General features: G+C 49.3%; 2 protein-coding genes across 2 annotated transcripts in view; one reads left to right on the top strand and one right to left on the bottom strand.

Annotated features, from left to right (window-relative positions):
* Positions 1–19,280, bottom strand: part of dennd6a (DENN/MADD domain containing 6A) — a 342,604-nt gene that overhangs the window by 52,013 nt on the left and 271,311 nt on the right. The gene's annotated exons all lie outside the window — the stretch shown is intronic.
* On the top strand, positions 2,304–19,181 carry brpf3a (bromodomain and PHD finger containing, 3a). Its single transcript, XM_080495857.1, is given in 14 exon segments — positions 2,304–2,532; positions 5,190–6,717; positions 8,284–8,440; positions 10,123–10,254; positions 11,226–11,354; positions 11,440–11,752; positions 11,845–12,064; positions 12,066–12,202; positions 12,743–13,366; positions 13,443–13,485; positions 14,360–14,442; positions 14,564–14,637; positions 15,323–15,477; positions 16,878–19,181. Coding segments are annotated over 13 exon segments (3,711 nt in total). The 5' UTR covers positions 2,304–2,532; positions 5,190–5,257; the 3' UTR covers positions 17,062–19,181.

The raw sequence follows: 19,280 nt of genomic DNA, 5'->3' as shown, positions 1-19,280 counted from the left end.
GTCTAGGCACCAGGATGAAGGTCGAGGCACCAGGCTGAAGGTCAACGCTGGACGTTCTCAGGTCATCAACACACGTATGTCAAAGCAGAAGCAGCGAACACCAACCAGAAACTTCCCCACACGTCTTCTCTGGCATTTTAAATGTTCCGAGGCTGAATAGATCATTGCTCTGTGTTCGGGTGAATCAAAATGTAAAATCTTTTTTTTCTCAGAATGTGGCCTCCTGCAGACTGAAGAGGCTGGAGGCCGTCCAACTTATCAGCAGGCTCTTCAAATGTCTGCATGTCTAATAGAACCAGGCTGCCAGGGCCAAACGGGAAAGTACAACGTGGGAATAAAATGTGGGTTTATTACATTCGCAATCATTTTATTCAATTTTCATTCACATTGATCAGGGTTTGTGGGGAATCGCTGCTTTAACGTGGGTGTTTTTGTTTCTTATTTACACGCTTCTGCATTTCTTGGGTTGCAGGGTATGTTCAAAAGATGGAACCAGTAAATAAACCCTCAGCCTTTCCAGCAGATGGTGGTATTTGCTCCGTTACCATGGAGATGACTTGTTGACACGTGGCTGCTTTTTCTCACAGAATTTCATTCTTACAGTGAAAGCTACGGGGGGGTGGAGGAGGGGGTGGTGTTACCAGAGGCTGCTTTTTTTCCAAATAAACTATTTCCAGTTTCACAGAGACGGAATAAACAAATCAGCACAAATCCAAATCAGTCATTTTGGCAGTGTTAAAAATAGAAATCATTTTCTTATTTCAAATTCTAAACTGCAAGAATATCTGAATTGTATTTCTCTGGATCCTGCGCCATGTCTTTAAACAGCCCACAGAGAAATACAGCCACAGACCTACATTCATTTGTATTTTTTATGTTTTTCAATGTCAAAGCAAAACATTTCAAGAAGTTTCTGCTTCTATTTGAGCCCCACCTGGTGAGATCTCATCTTGAATACCATTTTTTTAAATTTTTTTGCCGACTTCAAACATTTAAACAGAAAGTCGCTGCAGAGTTATTAGTTTCCCCAATCTGCACACTTAGCTTTGGCACAATGTGCCATAATTCCGTTTATTATCATTGATATTGAAATATATTGTACTGTAGGAGGCCTCAGGGACGCTGGAGGGACGAGGGGTGAAGGAAGTCTGGGCACAAGCAGTAGCTAATGGATGGATGGATGGGTATTTTCTTTATTTGTGTCCTAAATTAATTTTTTTATATTATTATTCTATCCAATAAAAACTGTTGTTTGGGTGCGGAACATGACTTAAAGCATTTCACTGCACATTACACTGTGTATAATGGTTTATCATTGTTGTGTGTGATACCTGGACTAAATTACATTGATACTTATATTATATTATATATTTCATATTTCATATGGCATATTGCATGTACATATACATATATTTATACATGTGCAAGTACACTATTACCATTGGTATTATTATTATTATAAGTATATTATTACTATTGGTATTATTATTATTATTACTGATATATTATTACTGATATATATATATATATATTGTTATTGTTATTTTATTGCTACCATTATTAGGAGTACTATACACGAGTATTATACACTATTTCACACTGTTATTATGTGTATTATTGTTATTATTATTATATAATGCCTACTTCTAATGGCTCTGCCACTGCACCTTACTATTTATTTATCTTGCTTTTATCTCCTGCTTATTTCTAAGTGCCCATGTTCCGTTCTGTGTTTTACTTTATGTCTTATACAGAGATTTTTTTATTTCTTACTTTTATTACTATTCTATTGTATTTTATAATATTCGTATGTACCAGATTGCTGCAACAAAACAATTTCCCTTCGGGGATGAATAAAGTAATTATCTATCTATCTAAATATAAGACTTGACAACGTGCATTAGCCGTTTTTTGTTTGTTTGTTTTCTTTTCTTTTAATGCGGTTATAACGCTTTATATTGTTGTCGTTGCCGCTTTAACTTTCGCTCAACAGGTGAGTTTAAAAATACTTTATTATCTGTGGAGGCGCTGGATTTTGCCGAAAGGCGCGCGCGAGACACACATCGCGTTGTTTTGCTCATCACCTATTCGTCGGACGCGCTCCAGCGGGACACCGGTGAACTCGCTTAACCCCGCCGACCAATCAGGGAGCGGTGCGCGTCGCGAGCGCGTTGGAGCGGCGGCCCGCGATTGGCCGAGGGGATTTTTTTTTCTCCTCCGCGAGGGGCGTATTTTTCAAGCCATCTTTGGCTGAATATTTAGCCCCATTCCTTAGGTACTTTAAATTTTGCTATCTTCGGGATTTCCTGCTGCGGACCGGTTTCGGGGCGAACCGATGAGCCCGGCTCGTGTGCGCGCCCCGCCGCGGAGCCGCGGCCGTTGAAGCGCGGTGCCCGAAGAGGACGCTCGCCGAGCCACCGGCTCGCGCAGCTAGCGGCTAGCATGTCCGCCCGGGTTTGTAGTCCGTCACTAGCTGACATTTAGCGGCTCATTTCGCTTCGGCTCTGGCACTGCGGAGGACCACGGAACCAGGTAAACCAGTCCGTTCGAGCATTGCCGGGGGAGGGGAGGAGGGGGGGGGGGGAACCCCGCCGTGTTGGGTCACAACCGCGTCCTTGTGTCCCCCGTCCGACCGGGGAGACGTTAGCGGCAGGAGAGGTTGGAAAAAAAGAGGAAAGGGGAAAAAAAAAAAAAAAAAACAGAAAGTGTTTCTGCAGAGGTCTGGAGCACAATGCGATGCCCTGAAAACGCTGCGCGACGCGCTGGGGGTCCTTGTCTAATGTCGACATGCAGAGGATAAACGTGTGCGTTCGGGCGCGAGCGCAACTCGGCGCGGCTGCGCTCTGCCGCGGTTTGCATGTGTAATTTAGCCGCTAATCAACTGGCGACAGCAGCGTTGTCTGCTGGTCGAGCGCTTAAAATGGCTGACAGATGTTAGATACTCCAGTCGGTGCTCCCGCGCGCCGCAACCGAACTATGCTCGGCAACAAGGAGGGGGCGGGGCCTCTGCTGGGGGAAACGGGCTGTGGTTGGACGGGGGAGGCGAGCGCCCGCGCGACGGGCGGCCGCCCGAGCCAATGACGTGGCGGCGGGGGACGCGCGCATGCGAGGAGAAATAACAAGTTTCTGTAGTTGTGTCTGGGCAACAGGAGCGCGTGAGGTGACGAGACGGCAGAGCACCACAGATGACCCTTCTGCAGGAGTAACCCCCCCCCCCCCCCCCCGTGCAGAAGTAACCCACCCCCGGAGGAGGAACACCCCCAACCCCCCCCTAACTCCTGTGTGAAGGGGTAACGTTCACTATAGACACACTGAAAGAACAAAAACTGATTGTTTACAAATATATTGGATAATATTGGAAGATTTTATCATCTTTTCCTCGTGAATCTTTTATCCCGACTGCAAAGAAAAGTCATTATCTAGTAACTCTATGGTTATTGAAGCCCCTGCCCCCTCTGGGGGGGAGGGGGGGGGGGATCCAGGAGACTGAGGGTAAAAGCAGGACACAGACATTCCCAGCTGCAGGCGATCGAAGGCAGCAGATTTAAAGCAAAAGCATCTTTTTTCAACTCTGCATTTCTACGTTTGGTGGTTTTTGTGCTGCTACCAGATGATCATCGCGTTTTAATTCGGTTTTTATTGACTGGCGTGCTTTTTGTTTGGGTTTTCTCAGTTCCCTGTAGTGGTCGAGACTGTCTGTCTGTCTGTCTCTCTCTCTCTCTCTCACTCTCTCTCTCTCTCTCTTTGGGCAAAGGATCAGGTGAAATCAAAAGCAGGAGTTTGCTTTGTGGAACTGAACTATTGTGGATCCCTCCCGGACACCGGCTCATTCTCACGTCGAAGCAGAGCGACACTACTATACAGTTTAGTTCGGCCCAAATCAATAAGGACCCATAAGAATCTTAATAAAATCCTGTCAAGGTCACGTCTCTTGCTTTCTGCCCATCCAATCCAGAGCTCAGTGAGAAAAGCCCTACAAACAAACCCACTAAATTAAAGTGGCCATCGTCTCAAACCCAATACGGACAATTTAGATAGATACAGAGGTAGATAATTACTTTATTCATCCCCGAAGGGAAATTGTCTTGTTGCAGCAATCTGGTACATACGAATATTATAAAGTACAATAGAATAGTAATAAAAGTAAAATATGTGGGTATAAGACATAAAGTAAAACACAGAACGGAACATGGGCACTTAGAAATAAGCAGGAGATAAAAGCAAGATAAATAAATAGTAAGGTGCAGTGGCAGAGCCACTAGAAGTACCATTATATAATAATAATACAGATAATAACAATGTGTAATAGTGTATAATACTCGTGTATAGTACTACTAATAATGGTAGCAATAAAATAACTAACAATATATATATATATATCAGTAATAATAATAATACCAATAGTAATGATATACTTATAATAATAACACCAATGGTAATAGTGTACTTGCACATGTATAAATATATGTATATGTACATGCAATATGAAATATATGATATAATATAAGTATCAATGTAATTTAGTCCAGGTGATGATGGAGGCTCTGACGGAGGGAGAAGAGTTAAAAAGTCTTATTATAGTAATTAGAGATTTAGAATAAAGGGGAGGCTCAGATACGCTTTGCTTCCTCCTTTTCCTCCTTTTCTGACTTGATTCCTGCTCGTGTCTGTGGTGTGAGTTTGTATATTCTATAGCAGTGTTTTTTTTGCCATCGAAGTCAGACTCTGAATTTTAAAAGCTGTTGAATTTCAAGTACGTGTATCTTTTTTTTTGCTTCTGATTTTTTTTTTCAACATCTAACAACATTCACTGTGTAAAAATTCAATATGTGCAAAAATTCAGCTGCAAAAACAAATTCAGCTGCAAAACAGCCAGAATCTCTGCGCCATCAGGACGATGCAATCGAAACCCGTCTCGTTCACCCAACATCCAATCAGGGGAAGCTTTGTTGGTCACGTGACCAGCGCAACACAACAAATCCTCACCAAAGCGCCGGCGCAGTGCTGCACTGGTCACGTGACCAACAAAGTCATAGCTGGTCTATCGCTGTACATGATGCATGAACTGTGTCTGAAATAAATTAAGGAAAATAAAAAAACCATAATTTCCATATTAGCAGTTCTGTCCGTCTCCTCTCAAGTCTTTTTTTTTTTTTTTTTAAACCAATCACTGCTCCTCTGTTCGCCAGGGAGGCGGTGGAACATCCCATGCAAGGCGCCGCGGTGGGAATGCACGCCGGCCGTTAGCGGACTCACCATGGGACGAGGTCGAGGCCGGGGGCGGGGCCGGGGCCGGGGGTCGTCGTCGGGCCGGCCGCGGCCCCCCTCGCCCTACCGCCTGCAGCTGTCGCCCTCCAGGGAGACGCTGACCTACGCCCAGGCCCAGAAGATAGTGGAGGTGGACCTGGAGGGGAGGCTCCACCGCATCAACATCACCGACCCGCTGCCGGTCATCACGGAGGACGAGATGATGGCGCAGGACATCGCCGAGTGCAACAGCAACAAGGAGAACAGCGAGCAGACGCAGGGCAAGGTCAAGCCGTGGAGGAAGCCGCCCAACAGCAAGAGCCGCCGGAAGAACGCCTCGCACCAGAACCAGCGGTCCGGCGGCGGCGGCGGCGGCGCCCAGCAGCACAGCACCTCCGGCTCCCAGCACCCGTCCCAGGGCCCCCTCCCGGAGCCCACCTTCCGCCTGCTGGGCTCCGTGGCCCCCGCCGAGGCGCCGCCGCTGCCGGCGGCGTACTACCGCTACATAGAGATGTCGGGCGAGGAGCAGGACAGCGTGGCGGAGTACGACATGGACGAGGAGGACCTGGCCTGGCTGGAGATGGTGAACCAGAAGCGGGTGTCGGACGGCCACGCCTCGGTGCCGCCGGACGCCTTCGAGCTGCTGGTGGACCGGCTGGAGCGCGAGTCCATCCTGGAGTCGCGCAGCCAGGCGCTGTCGCAGAGCGCGGTGGACGAGGACGCCTTCTGCTGCGTGTGCCTGGACGACGAGTGCCTGAACAGCAACGTCATCCTGTTCTGCGACATCTGCAACCTGGCGGTGCACCAGGAGTGCTACGGCGTGCCCTACGTGCCCGAGGGCCAGTGGCTGTGCCGCTGCTGCCTGCAGTCGCCCTCCCGCCCCGTGGACTGCGTGCTCTGCCCCAACCGGGGCGGCGCCTTCAAGCAGACGAGCGACGGGCGCTGGGCCCACGTGGTCTGCGCCATCTGGATCCCGGAGGTGTGCTTCGCCAACACGGTGTTCCTGGAGCCCGTGGAGGGCGTGAAGAACATCCCGGCCGCCCGCTGGAAGCTCACCTGCTACCTGTGCAAGCAGAAGGGCCGCGGCGCCTCCATCCAGTGCCACAAGGCCAACTGCTACCGGGCGTTCCACGTCACCTGCGCCCAGAAGGCCGGCCTGTTCATGAAGATCGACCCGGTGAGGGAGACGGGCGTCAACGGCACCACCTTCTCCGTCAAGAAGACGGCCTTCTGCGAGCACCACTCGCCCGTGGGGTCGCGGCGCGACGGCTCGGGGGACGAGTCGGTGGAAGGGCGGCTGGTGGGGGGGAGGGGCAACCGGGGGCAGAGGTCGTACACCCAGAGCCCCCCCCCGCCGCCCAGCAAGAAGGCCAGCAAGGGTCAGAAGAAGAAGAACGGGAAGGGGTCCGGCGGGTCGACGCGGCGCTCCGCCGTCCCGGTGCTGCTGGTGCCTCAGATCCCCTCACACAGGTGAGTTCACACCTTGGTTTATCTATACAGACATGGCGGGGGGGGGAGGTTTTCAAAATATAAGTTTACTAAATGATTTGGTATGGGGTAGTACTTATAAAAACACAGTAAAACCAATAGTAATGTTGCTAAAAAGAGCTATTGGATTAATTCATAAAGGTTTCTGGATCACATAAAGTCATTATCATGAAGTTTAGTGACGTTGTTGAGCTCCAAGCAGGACAGATGTTCTATAAAGCAGGTTACAGATTGTTACCAAGACAAATACATAAGAAGGTTCCAGATCGTACTGGTCGGTATGAAATACGTGAGGAATTAAACTTTAGGACTCAGAAACACAGTAGAACCCTGACAAGTTCTAGCCCGACAGTTAAAGGTGAAAAATTGTGGATTAAATTGGAGACGGAGTTGAAACGACGTCCAAACATCAACCTGGTCAAATACAAATACAAAGATTTTTGAAACATACAGAGAAGAAGAAATGCATTGAAGAAGTAGGAACAACGTATATGTGCGTGTGATATGTGCGTGTGTGTGTGTGTGTGTGTGTGTGTGTGTGTGTGTGTGTGTGTGTGTGTGTGTGTGTGTGTGTGTGTGTGTGTGTGTGTGTGTGTGTGTGTGTGTGTGTGTGTGTGTGTGTGTGTTGTAAGTTTGGTCCGTGTTCAATCAATGCCTTTTATTGTCACTATACCTAGGTACAATGAGATTAAAAACAACTCCAGTATCAGTACAAAAACATAGTTAAAAAACATATTTAAGAAGAAAGTGCAGAATAAGTGCAAAAAAAAGAAAAAAAAAGGGGGGGGGGTAAAGGAGGTAAGGTGCACAGATCAGTCCTGAGAACAATATATAATAATAATGCTGTCTGTAATTACAAAATATAAAGTAGACTAGTGGTGGGTAGGCTGTAAGGTCAGTGCCTATGGGAGTTCACAGTGGTTATGGCTTTGGGGAAAAAACTGTTCTTGAGTCTGTTTGTTTTGGTCATTTGAAATGTGGGAGGTTCTTTTATGTTGATGTTTTGTTGTTGTTGACGTTTTGTTCTTTCTATTCTAGTGTGGAATTTACTTTTTGTTGCTCTGAGTTTGGGGGTCGGAGCTCAGAAGCTTCTTGCTTTTGAGCAGAATGTTTACTGCTCAAATAAACAAATAAATAAATAAGAACACAGAATCATCGATATGTGACTTTATATTCACTAATTGTTCAGCCAAGTTAAAGTGCAATATAGTCTTGATTTATTTGCATCAGGGCAAGTTGATTTCCGTCTTTAAAATAGTAAATAGAAAAATACACCATTCAAATATGTACTCAGGAATACACGTATTGGCTGAAAACAAGCACATATTTGAATATTTATCTGAGTTTTGGACATAATCTTGTGATTACCAAGTGTATTACTTGATATAAAGTCAATGGGTAATATTGCATAATTGCTGAAGAACAAGTAACCCGATCTCATTTAATGTATTTTTTTAACGAGCTCCTCCCACAACATGTGACCTGCTGCGTGTTGGCGTCACCGTCTCACACGTCTTCATGTGTAACGGGGACGTTTGATCTGGACAGGCTGAACAAGATCTGCACGGGGGTGGAGGTCCAGAGGAAGAACCAGTTCATGCAGCGGCTCCACAACTACTGGCTGCTGAAGCGACAGTCACGGAACGGGATGCCTTTAATCCGACGGCTGCATTCCCATCTCCAGGCTCACAAGGCTGCAGAGCAGGTAGGGGGGGGGGGGGGGGGGGGGGGCGGGATTTTACTTTTTGTTTGTATGTACATTATTGGTTTCGCAAAATGTTTCAGGAGTTGAAAATCGACAGCATGTTTCGTGTCGGTCAGTTTCATCTGCGTAAAAAGTCGCCGCTGCTTGTTTCCGTCAGTGAAAATCACTGGAGTTCAAACAACTAAATGATTTAGGAATTAAATAGCAGCATGGATGTTCTACACAGGGTCTTAACATGAACTGATGAGGGCTGCTTCAATACGTCGATCGCGATCGCAAAGGTAGTAATAGTAGATCACATGACATTAGAAAAAAAAATAGAAGCTGGTGTAATGAAACTGATTTACCTTTCCGAATCACGAGTACAATCGAACGCCGCGTCGGATGACGGCGGGATTTTTCCGACCTTCAGGTCACCGCACAAACGACGACGCTAAGTGTGGCGAAGCTAACAAGCTAGTCAAGCGAGTTACCGCAAATTTGAAGCCCCCCAAACATGAGTGGGGGGGGGGGGGGGGGAGCTGGACCAAGTGAGAAGACGAAGACGTGTCACTTTCACGAGGAATGGGAGGTGGACTTTTTTTTCCCACGATGTCATTTTCGAAGTGCGTTTGTCTCGTCTGCCAGTCGACCGTCACAATACCAAAGAAGGTAATCAGAGTAAATTACAACAAATTATCATAGTTAATTATGTCGTGTTGCACAATATTGGCTCATACGGTTTTGCAAGGTACATCGTTATACATTGTACATATAAAGAATCCTCAATATATTTTAAAATGAATACATGTTTTGTATTTTTGTAGTGGGTGGATCACTTTGACTTGGTCGTTTTATAAGGAGCTCAATGCTGAAAAAGTGTGGCGCCCCTGTGCTTGAGTGTGTATATATATATACACACACACACACAAGTCCAACAGGTCGACAATTAATCGATCTGTGAGTGGTTTGATGATTGAATGAGGAACATTCCCATCATGTCAGGTCTGCAGATCCCCTCAATCTCAAACGGGCCTCGTCCACGTCGTTCCAGTCGAGTTTCACACGTCGTTCCAGTTTTCACAGGCTGAAAACAAGCATACGTCCGACGTCACACTTCACAGTGGTGATTGAAAGCGGTGGCACGCAGCCCTTCACAGTTGAAGCTCCAGACCACTGAAGTGCTGCCGAGGGTGCGAGAGTGTGAAGGAGTCATGAATATTCATTGATTCCCTCTGTTGACAGTCGTCACCGCTGGTGAGAGCAGGTGGAAGTGGAGCGACGTCCTGCTGTTTCAGTCAAGTGGCACTAAAATCCAAGATGTTTCTTTGAAAAGAAGTCCCATTGGAAAAGTTCTGTTGTTCCTTTAATTCATCTTAAACGGTCAAACTTCTTAATAGTTGATATTTATTACACATATTGTGAAATATTTCTCCAAGCCATTTACCAGAGCCGCTCATTGTTGGCTCATAACACATGAAATGTAAAAATATGGTAACTCTAAATATTATTTCTTAAGATCTGATGTTGGAAATCTTTGTTTTAATTCAACAGTTTGTCTTTTTATAAATATTCGATGACTTTTAAGTTCCATTCTGGTGAATTGTGAGGACTTTGACTGATTGAGGTTTAAACATTAGAGAACACGTCGCGGCTCCGTACTGAAGCTGTACCTCTCGGTGCGTCTTGTCTTGCGTCTCCAGCGGGAGCCGGACGAGAAGCTGAGCGCCGCCAGGGAGGAGCTGCGCTACTGGCAGAAGTTGAGGCAAGACCTGGAGAGAGCGCGGCTGCTGGTGGAGCTCATCCGGAAGAGAGAGCGGCTAAAGAGAGACCAGGTGAGGGAACCCTCACCACGGACGATAACGGCCGCGCCGAGCGCCGTGGCCAGCCACACTAACACCCAGCGCCGGGACGGGTACAATCCCGTCCAGGATCGGTGTCGAGGACGACCCGTCCAGTATCAGTATCGGGGTATCGGGACAATCCCGTCTGGTATCGGGGTATTGGGGACGATCCCGTCCAGTATCGGTATCGGTCCGATCCCGTCCAGTATCGGTATCGGTCCGATCCCGTCCAGTATCAGTATCGGTCCGATCCCGTCCAGTATCCGTATCGGTCCGATCCCGTCCTGTATCGGTATCGGGGATGATCCCGTCCAGTATCGGTATCGGGGACGACCCGTCCAGTATCAGGATCGGGGTATCGGGATGATCCCATCCAGTATCAGTATAGGGCCGATCCCGTCCAGTATCGGTGTAGGGGTATCGGGGCCGATCCCGTCCAGTGTCGGTGTAGGGGTATCGGGGCCGATCCCGTCCAGTATCGGTGTAGGGGTATCGGGGCCGATCCCGTCCAGTATCGGTGTAGGGGTATCGGGGCCGATCCCGTCCAGTATCGGTATCGGGGACGATCCCGTCCAGTATCGGTGTAGGGGTATCGGGCTGATCACGTCCAGTATCGGTATCGGGGACGATCCCGTCCAGTATCAGAGTATCGGGGACGATCCCGTCCAGTATCGGTGTAGGGGTATCGGGGACGATCCCATCCAGTATCGGTATCGGGTTTTTTTTTTTTTATATATATAATCGGCGATGACAGACATTAATCGGCAAATGCCGATCACATATTTTCCACTGCGATCGGCTGATAATTATCGGTGGCCAATGGATCTGAGCATCACGAGTTTCTATGAATAGAAGGAGCATATTTGGGTTTTAAGAGGTAAAAAACAAAACAAACCCAGGAACCTGAGCCGACCTTGATTACTGAATACAAAAGAATAACGTGTCCACGCTGCCGCCCACAGATGAAGATCCAGCAGGCGGCCCTGGAGCTGAAGCTGACGCCGGCGTTGCTGCTGATGCGCTCCACGCTGGACCAGCTGCAGGAGAAGGACACGGCCAAGGTCTTCTCGCAGCCCGTCGATCTCTCGGAGGTTGGTAGAGTCAGAGGACAGCAGCTCTGGCCGCCTGGCGTCACTGTGGCTCGGCTGACTCTCTGATGTCTATTGATTCACTGAGGTCCCAGATTACCTGGAGTTTATTTCTCAGCCCATGGACTTCTCCACCATGCGCACCAAGCTGGAGGGCCACGCCTACCGCTGCGTCGCCGACCTGGAGGGCGACTTCCAGCTCATGATCGCCAACTGCCTCAAGTACAACTCCGAGGACACGCCGTTCCACCGGACGGCGCTGCAGCTGCGGGAGGTGGGCGGCGCCGTGCTGCGCCACGCCCACCGGCAGTCCCAGAGCATCGGCCTGGACCCCTGCACCGGCATGCACCTGGCCGAGGCGCCCAACAGGCACGGCTCCAGCCAGTGCACCTGGGACGACGGTGAGAGTGGGACGGTGGTGGTGGGGGGCGTTGATGGTCCAACCGGCTCCCCCGCTGACCGTTTTGGTGTTTTTTTTCACCCCCCACTGCAGTGGACTCCCTCCTGGATCCCGACAACCGGCTGCACCTGAGCACCGAGGAGCAGCTGAAGGCGCTGCTGGACAAGCTGGACGTGGTGACGTCCATGAGGACCAGCGGGGGGCGCACCAAGCGCATCAGGCTGCTGCGCCGGGAGATCAACGCCCTGAGGCAGAAGAGGAGCCAGCTCAACGCCCAGCCGGCCAACGGCCCGGAGGAGGAGGGGGAGGGGGAGGGGGGAGGGGGAGGGGGAGGGGGAGGAGAGGCCGAGGAAGAAGAAGGGGAAGGAGGAGGTGAAGGAAAAGAGAAAGAGAAAGGAGAAGACAAATGTGGACAATGGACCTTTGACAGAAGTGTCCAACTCCGTAACAGGTAAAGTTACACCAAAAACACCGTTTTCTTCTTTTTTTTTGCACTGCTCTGTTATTTTATTTGATATTTTATTCTATTTTCTCGTGTATATACTTATTTATTTATGTACGTCGGCACCGGGGTGGACGGCAAAGTAAGAATTTCATTACACTGTGAAACCTGGCTTTTACTGTTGAAATGACAAATAGAACACCTTGAACCTTGAACCTTGAAGTTATCAGACCCTCGACTCCTCAGAACCTCGGTGTGTTTAACCCCGTAGCTCTCGTGTGGTCGAATATCTTTTTAATTTCTACATTATACCTTGAATAGCTTCTTATTTCTTCATTATAATTTAACATTTTGGTCATTTTTCACTGCCAGCTGGAGCCGATCACCGTTTTCTTATCGACCCGAGTTCAGCTTTCCCGTTTCCCTGTAGTGTGATCGACCAATCAGGAGCCTCCCTCAGCTCATACCAAGAAAAGCTGCCGTGAATCAATAACTCTGACGTCTCAAATGCCTCCAAATAATCCGTCTTCCCCTGTGTGTCGCCTCCAGACGACTCCCCGCCCGTGCTGGAGCTCACCTGTCCCGTGTCGTCGCCGCTGCCGGGCGACGCCCCCCTGGAACCCCCCGTGCTGGGCATGGCGAGCGGCGGGGGGCGGCGGTCGCCGGGCCGCTCCTACAAGCGCCAGAGGTCGTCGTTGCGCGGCGGCGGGGGCGGGGGCAAGGGCCAGGGCGAGGACGAGGCGGCGGTGGGGGAGACGCCCACCTCGCGGCCGGAGGCGGTGCACGAGGCCACGCCGCTGGGCTCGCCGACGCCGCCGCCGGCGACGACGACGACGACGCCGCCGCTGGTCGGGGTCGGCCGCCGCACCTCGGTCCTGTTCAAGAAGGCCAAGAACGGCGCGCGGCCGGCCAAGAGCAAGGCGTCGCCCCCGCGGCAGAACGGCAAGGCCGCCCAGGCCAGGGCCAACGGGCTGGACGGCGGCAAGTCGCCGAGTGCGAACAGCCTCACCGCCTTACCTCCGAGTCCGCACGCCTCCTCGCCGCCCCCTTCCCCCTCCCCCTCCCCCTCCCCCGCCCCCACCTCGCATCACCTGAGGTCCAGAGGACCGGGCGCCGACAGCCAGGCTGATAAGCCTCCACCTCATCCTCCTCCTCCTCCACCCGCAGACGAAGGTACTCCGTCACCGACACTGCTCTCCTCCGCAAAGTCGCTTCTTGTCACCGTTTGGTGTGTGGTTGTTGTTGCCAGGTCTGACGAACGGGAAGCAGGAAGAGGACGAGCTGCACCTGAGGTGAGCCCGCCGCCGCAGGAAACGCTGATCCTGCAAGAAACGCTTTAGAACACAAGCTCCAGATGTTTCCACATGAAATGGCTCGTTAGTAGATCAAGCTTCCGTTAGGCAACGAGTCGAGGAGGGAATCCGCTTCTAAAGTTCTATGTGCTCGGTCTTCTGAATGTTTGGCGAGTCACAGCGCCCCTAGAGGCCTGGTTGTGTACTGCCTGTCCTGAAGCCTCGTGTGGACGGAATAGATCAGTGTTTTTCAACCTTTTTCAGCCAAGACACACTTTTGTCTTTGGAAACATCTGGAGTCACACCTCCTCCTGAAAATGTTAAAAAGTTAAACTCTGTAGCCTCTATTAACAATATAAAGTCTTTCTCATCAAAGTTTGATCAACAGGAATCCAGTAAATCCAGAAAGCAAGGCCTTTTTTTTTAATAGTGCCTCCCTCAGTGTGAAACCTGGACCTGATGGATGAAGAGCTGAGATCCTGGTTTTCAAAAACTTCTCCATCACTGTCACTGACACAGTACTTTGATACAAGATGGTAGCAGGAGGTGGAGATGAACCACACTGACGTCTGTCACTTTACATTTCACCGGCAAAGTTCTGTGCTGCCCTCTAGTGGTGAAGAGTATTTATACATCATTACTCTGCAACACACTGTCGCTGTGAGAGCAAATGATTTTTTTAGAAAATAATGTGAAATGTGATAATTTCCCACGGCTCAGCTGACGATCTGGAGGAAACCCCAGAGGTTGAAAAACTCTGGAATAGTTCTTGAGAAAAAAGCTGGTTTCAGCCAGAGTGGGCGGGGCCTCAGGCCTCAGCTACCTGGACGTGAACCGAGGCGTTAAATAAACGTCCGCTTCTTCTCGCCCGCAGCGTCTCGCCTCCCAAACGCAGTCGGGGGAAACCGGCCCTGGCCAAAGTTCCCAGCAGCGAGAACGGCGACGTGTCGGGTTCCGGTACGTACCGCGACCAGCCGCGCCCGTCCACACGTCGGGGTTGGAGGTCGGAGGTCAGTCGTACCGAGGCGAGAGCGGCGGAACTCGGTGTTAAAGAACAGTCGTCGCTTTGTGTCTGCAGACGGCGAGACGGAGCTGACCCCCCTCGACCTGGTCTGGGCCAAGTGCAGAGGTTACCCTTCGTACCCGGCGATGGTGAGGAGGCCGGCGCCCGACTTCATCTGCGTACATGTCAGCTAAAAAAACATTTGATAAGCTTTACTCACATTCAATGGGAAACTTTTTCTGCGATTTCTATATATAATCAGCGAGTGAAGCCACATTTGAAGCATGCATGTCGTGTTTTTGCAAGAAACAAATATTATCCCCGTGACACTTCAACAATCTAATATGCAGCAAGTGAACAGTGATAATCGTCACGCTGCAGGAGGAGAATAAACTAGAAGGAAAGGCAAATGTTAAAATATGAAATGTCTAAAGTCAAAACAGATCAAATCAGTAAAAGTGAAACGGCTAAAGTTGCTGAAGTAGCTTTGTTCTTGCAGGGCAAAAAATTAATTGAACTGCGAAATGGTTAATAAACCGCAAGAAAAAGAATAAAGTAAAATAGCTATTTAAAAAAAAGACCTAAATTAAAATGGCCAAAAACAAAATGTGTTCCTGCTCTGAACAGTTTTTATGAAACTTCAGAAATGTCGAACTCTACATGAACTTTACGAAGCGTTTTAAAGTTGAGTCACGTGTCGTGGCACCAGATGAATGTTATTTGGTGCCTTGGAGGTTCAGAAGGTTCCGGAGTGTCTGGTGACGTTTCGACACGTCGTCCAGTCGCCTCACGGAGGAGAGTAATTACTGGTTCTGACGCGGCGCCATCTTCCAGATCGTGGACCCCGACATGCCCCAGGAAGGACTCCTGCACAACGGCGTGCCCATCCCGGTGCCTCCTGTGGAGGTGCTCCGACTGGGTGAGTGGCGGGAGACGGAGGAAGGCGAGAAGCTCTTCTTGGTGCTCTTCTTCGACACCAAGAGAACCTGGTGAGTTTCAAACGGGCAACTCTGGATTCCGTAGTGCCCCCCCCCCCCTCCCCCAGTCCACGTTACCGCCTGGTTCCTCGCGTGACGAGCCACCGGTGTTCAGGATCAGCTGGTTCCCCTGTTACCTGGTGAGCGGCTTCCTGCAGCGTCTCCAAAAACCCCCAACTGAAACCTGCAGAACGCCGTCCGACCACATTTCCATTAACGTTTAAAGCATCGTAGCGTTTGTTTGTCTAGTTCTAACATCAGCTGCTGCCAGAAGTCACCAGGTAACAGGGGCACCAGTGAAACCGTAACACCGGACAGGGGAGCGCCACCGTAATGATCCATATTTTGTAATATTCGAACATTTGAGCGGAAATGTTCCTCCACTCTTCCAAATGAATGTTGGTTGGAGATACAGGCTGATCGTTTAAAGTCCCAGTGAAGTGAAGGTTCCACCTCCAGAACCCTCTGGTGTCTCTTCTAGAACGTTTTCCTGCTAACTGGCTGAAGGTCAAATGTTAAAACACGACAAGCTGAGAGAAAATAGCCGATGAACGGCGCTATTTCCTCTGCTGGGCGGAGCTTCTGACAATAACAGAGTGACATCACGAGTTGTGCACACGCCCAAGTTGTGTTTACATTATGGAGGATCAGAGTTTTGACCACGAAGAGGCTGAATTGAACCAGATTTCATCATCATGGTCATTTCAAACCCAGTGATTGATGAAGAAGACACAGAAGGTGGTTCTGCCATCGGTGACCCCGTCTGGAACATGTTTGAGGAAGCAGAAGACGCTTCGTCCTCCATTCGTCCTCGTCTCCTCGCCTCAGCAGCCGCCAGTTTTCACCTTTGAGGCTTTGAGGCTCCGGACTTTTGGCAGAACGACCGACTTCCTGGATCCAACACGTCCAAGAGCTTTTCTGACTGAATCACTGAAGACGAGTCCAGGTATTACTTGATCGTCTACTAGCTGCCCGAGCTAGCGGCTAGCCGCTCCCGCCGCCCGTGCTCCTTTTCTCCTCTCTGGTCTCTTCCAGGCTCAATCTTTCATCAAGGCTCATAAAACACCGACTAGAACTTCAAAACACTGTAAAAACGTGGATATTTAAGAGGAAACAAGCCGATATAAACACAACAGATGGAGATCTGCACAACTCGTGACGTCACACATAGGCTCCGCCCACAAAGAAGAAGGATTCCCCCGACTTCCTCGGCTGGAGATTCAAAATTCAAACAACTTTGTTATGCGACAACAATGGTGGGGCAGAGTCGGAGGAACCTTACAAGTAGAACCCCAACTATCGTTTTTTTTACAAAGTAGTGTTTTACATTTCACTGGGACCTTAAGCTCTCGTGACTCCGCCCCCTTCCCTGGTGGAGCGGCGCGGCCAGTAACGGTGAGCTTGTCTTGCAGGCAGTGGCTCCCCCGCAGCAAGCTGCTGCCGCTGGGGTCGGACGACACCGTGGACAAACTGCGCCTGATGGAAGGGAAGAAGCCCAGCGTGCGCAAGTCGGTGCACACGGCGTACGACCGCGCCATCGTGCACTTGAACCACGTGAGGAGAAACCTCAACTTCACGCCCTCCAATTTTATATGAAGTCAGACATGAAGAGGTTTTTATGGAGTTCAACCAGCTGCTTGGGGATATTTATAGACGCTTTGGGGGGGGGGAAGAAGTGTGAAAGAAAATCTAAATGTGTTTGATGCATAAAACTGTTACTCTGATTTTTAAAAGGAGGGGAAAAAGTGCTTTTTATTTGAAGATTCGTTTGTCTATTTTTATTTTGTCGAGGTTCCACACTACCACTGTTGTTACGTGTTCATATGAAAGTTTTATTTTAGGCCAAAGTGAACTGAGGAAAGTGTAATTATTTAATCATTAAAGGGATTGTCTTTATGGAAAACATATTTAGATTGTATTTGCCATTGAAACGTCACTGTGTGTGCGATGGAGTGTGAAAGTCTCGCGCTGCATTCACGTCATACCTGGACGACGGCCGCTCGGCGTTCTGCCTTCAGAAGTTCCCTTTAAGACGCCGCGGGTGCTTTAAACACGCCACTCCTCTCATTCGTCCAAAAGTAATCGTTTGGAAATTTAAACTTGGTTTGTTCAGATGGTCTGAATAAAACCAAAATAAGTAGCTGCAGTTCCTGACTCGTCCACTAGGGGATTCACTGGACGTCTTCTAATTCTAGATCAGTGTTTTTCAACCTTTTTTGAGCCGAGGCACCCGAAAATGTTAAAAAGTTAAACTCTGCAGCCTCTATTAACAATATAAAGTGTTTCTCATCAAAGTTTTATCAACAGGAATCCAGTAAATCCAGAAACAAGGACTTTTTTTAATAGTGCCTCCCTCAGTGTGAAACCTGGACCTGATGGATGAAGAGCTGAGATCCTGGTTTTCAAAAACTTCTCCATCACTGTCACTGACACAGTACTTTGATACAAGATGGTAGCAGGAGGTGGAGATGAACCACACTGACGTCTGTCACTTTACATTTCACCGGCAAAGTTCTGTGCTGCCCTCTAGTGGTGAAGAGTATTTATACAGGATTACTCTGCAACACACTGTCGCTGTGAGGAAAAGGTTTTTTTTTTTTTTTAATAATGTGAAATATGATAATTTCCCACGGCTCAGCTGACGATGTGGAGGAAACACCAGAGGTTGAAAAACACTGTTGTAGTGAAACAAGATCCCGTTTTAGTCCGACGTAAACGCACGAGACTGAGCGAGTCGAGGACCTGCTGCAGGTCGAGCAGTAAAACAAACAGGAAGTGACCCGACGGTGGAACGACGAGGGGAAAAAAGGCCGTGAGCCGGAACCTCTGGAGGTTTTGAACACCCGTCGTTCTGCGACGACCCAAAACTGAGCTAAAAACGCTAAAAAACGAACAGCGACCCTCCCCCACCGGGAGGGACGACCTCAAAACATTTCAGCCCCGATCACTAAAACCAGCTTCACTCAAGCTGAACAAACGTCCGGTTACAGTGCGGCGCCCGGGGAGGCCATTTTGAAAAAGTGTTCCCGTCGACGTGGCGCCGGTCCAGCTATGACGTTCTGCCGCGGAGACTTCACAGGGTGTCTACTGAGTTCTTTTTCCATATTGTGAAACTACTACGATGCTAGAATGTGTGAGTGCCTGATGCAGCCGCCCGCCGGGGGAACGCCGCCGCCGCCGCCACGCCGCCCAGGAGGGGGAAGCTAACCCGTGGCGAAGGAATCGACTCGCCACGGCCATTTGCATCGGTTTGCAAATGTGGCGGACAAAGACTTGAAAAGCACAAACGGTCGAGAGAAGAAGTGTCGGGTTGCAAACGCCTGGAGCCGTGTGTGTGTGTGTGTGTGTGTGTGTGTGTGTGTGTGTGTGTGTGTGTACAGCCGATAAATATATATATGTATACAACCTTGGTGTAGTAAAAGTGCATGTGTATAGTTTTGTAAATATGTAAATGTATGTTTATATTGGCTTACCTGAAGTAATTTAAGGAATGCAAAAAAAAAAAGAAGAAAAAAATCAAGTTTAGATTTTAATTTATAACCCGTGGCAGTGGAGAGTTATTTAAAGACAAAAAGTGAAACTATTGAGAAGATTTATGTACGACGCTGAGTAGCTCTTTGTAATAGTGACGGTATTGACCAACGTGGGGTCGTCTCCCCCCCCCCAGGCGAGGCCGCACCGCACCTCCAGCCCTGCAGGGGGCGCCACTCGCCTACCGTGTGTGTGGGGGGAGGGGGAGGGGGGGGGGGGGGTGTCATTTAGATTGAACAGCGAGATCCATAATCGGCCCGAGACGATATTTTCTCACACAAAAA

This window comes from Blennius ocellaris (assembly GCF_963422515.1).
Source record: "Blennius ocellaris genome assembly, chromosome: 4".
NCBI classification, from domain to species: Eukaryota; Metazoa; Chordata; class Actinopteri; order Blenniiformes; family Blenniidae; genus Blennius; species Blennius ocellaris.
This window is presented reverse-complemented; position numbering and strand designations above follow the sequence as displayed.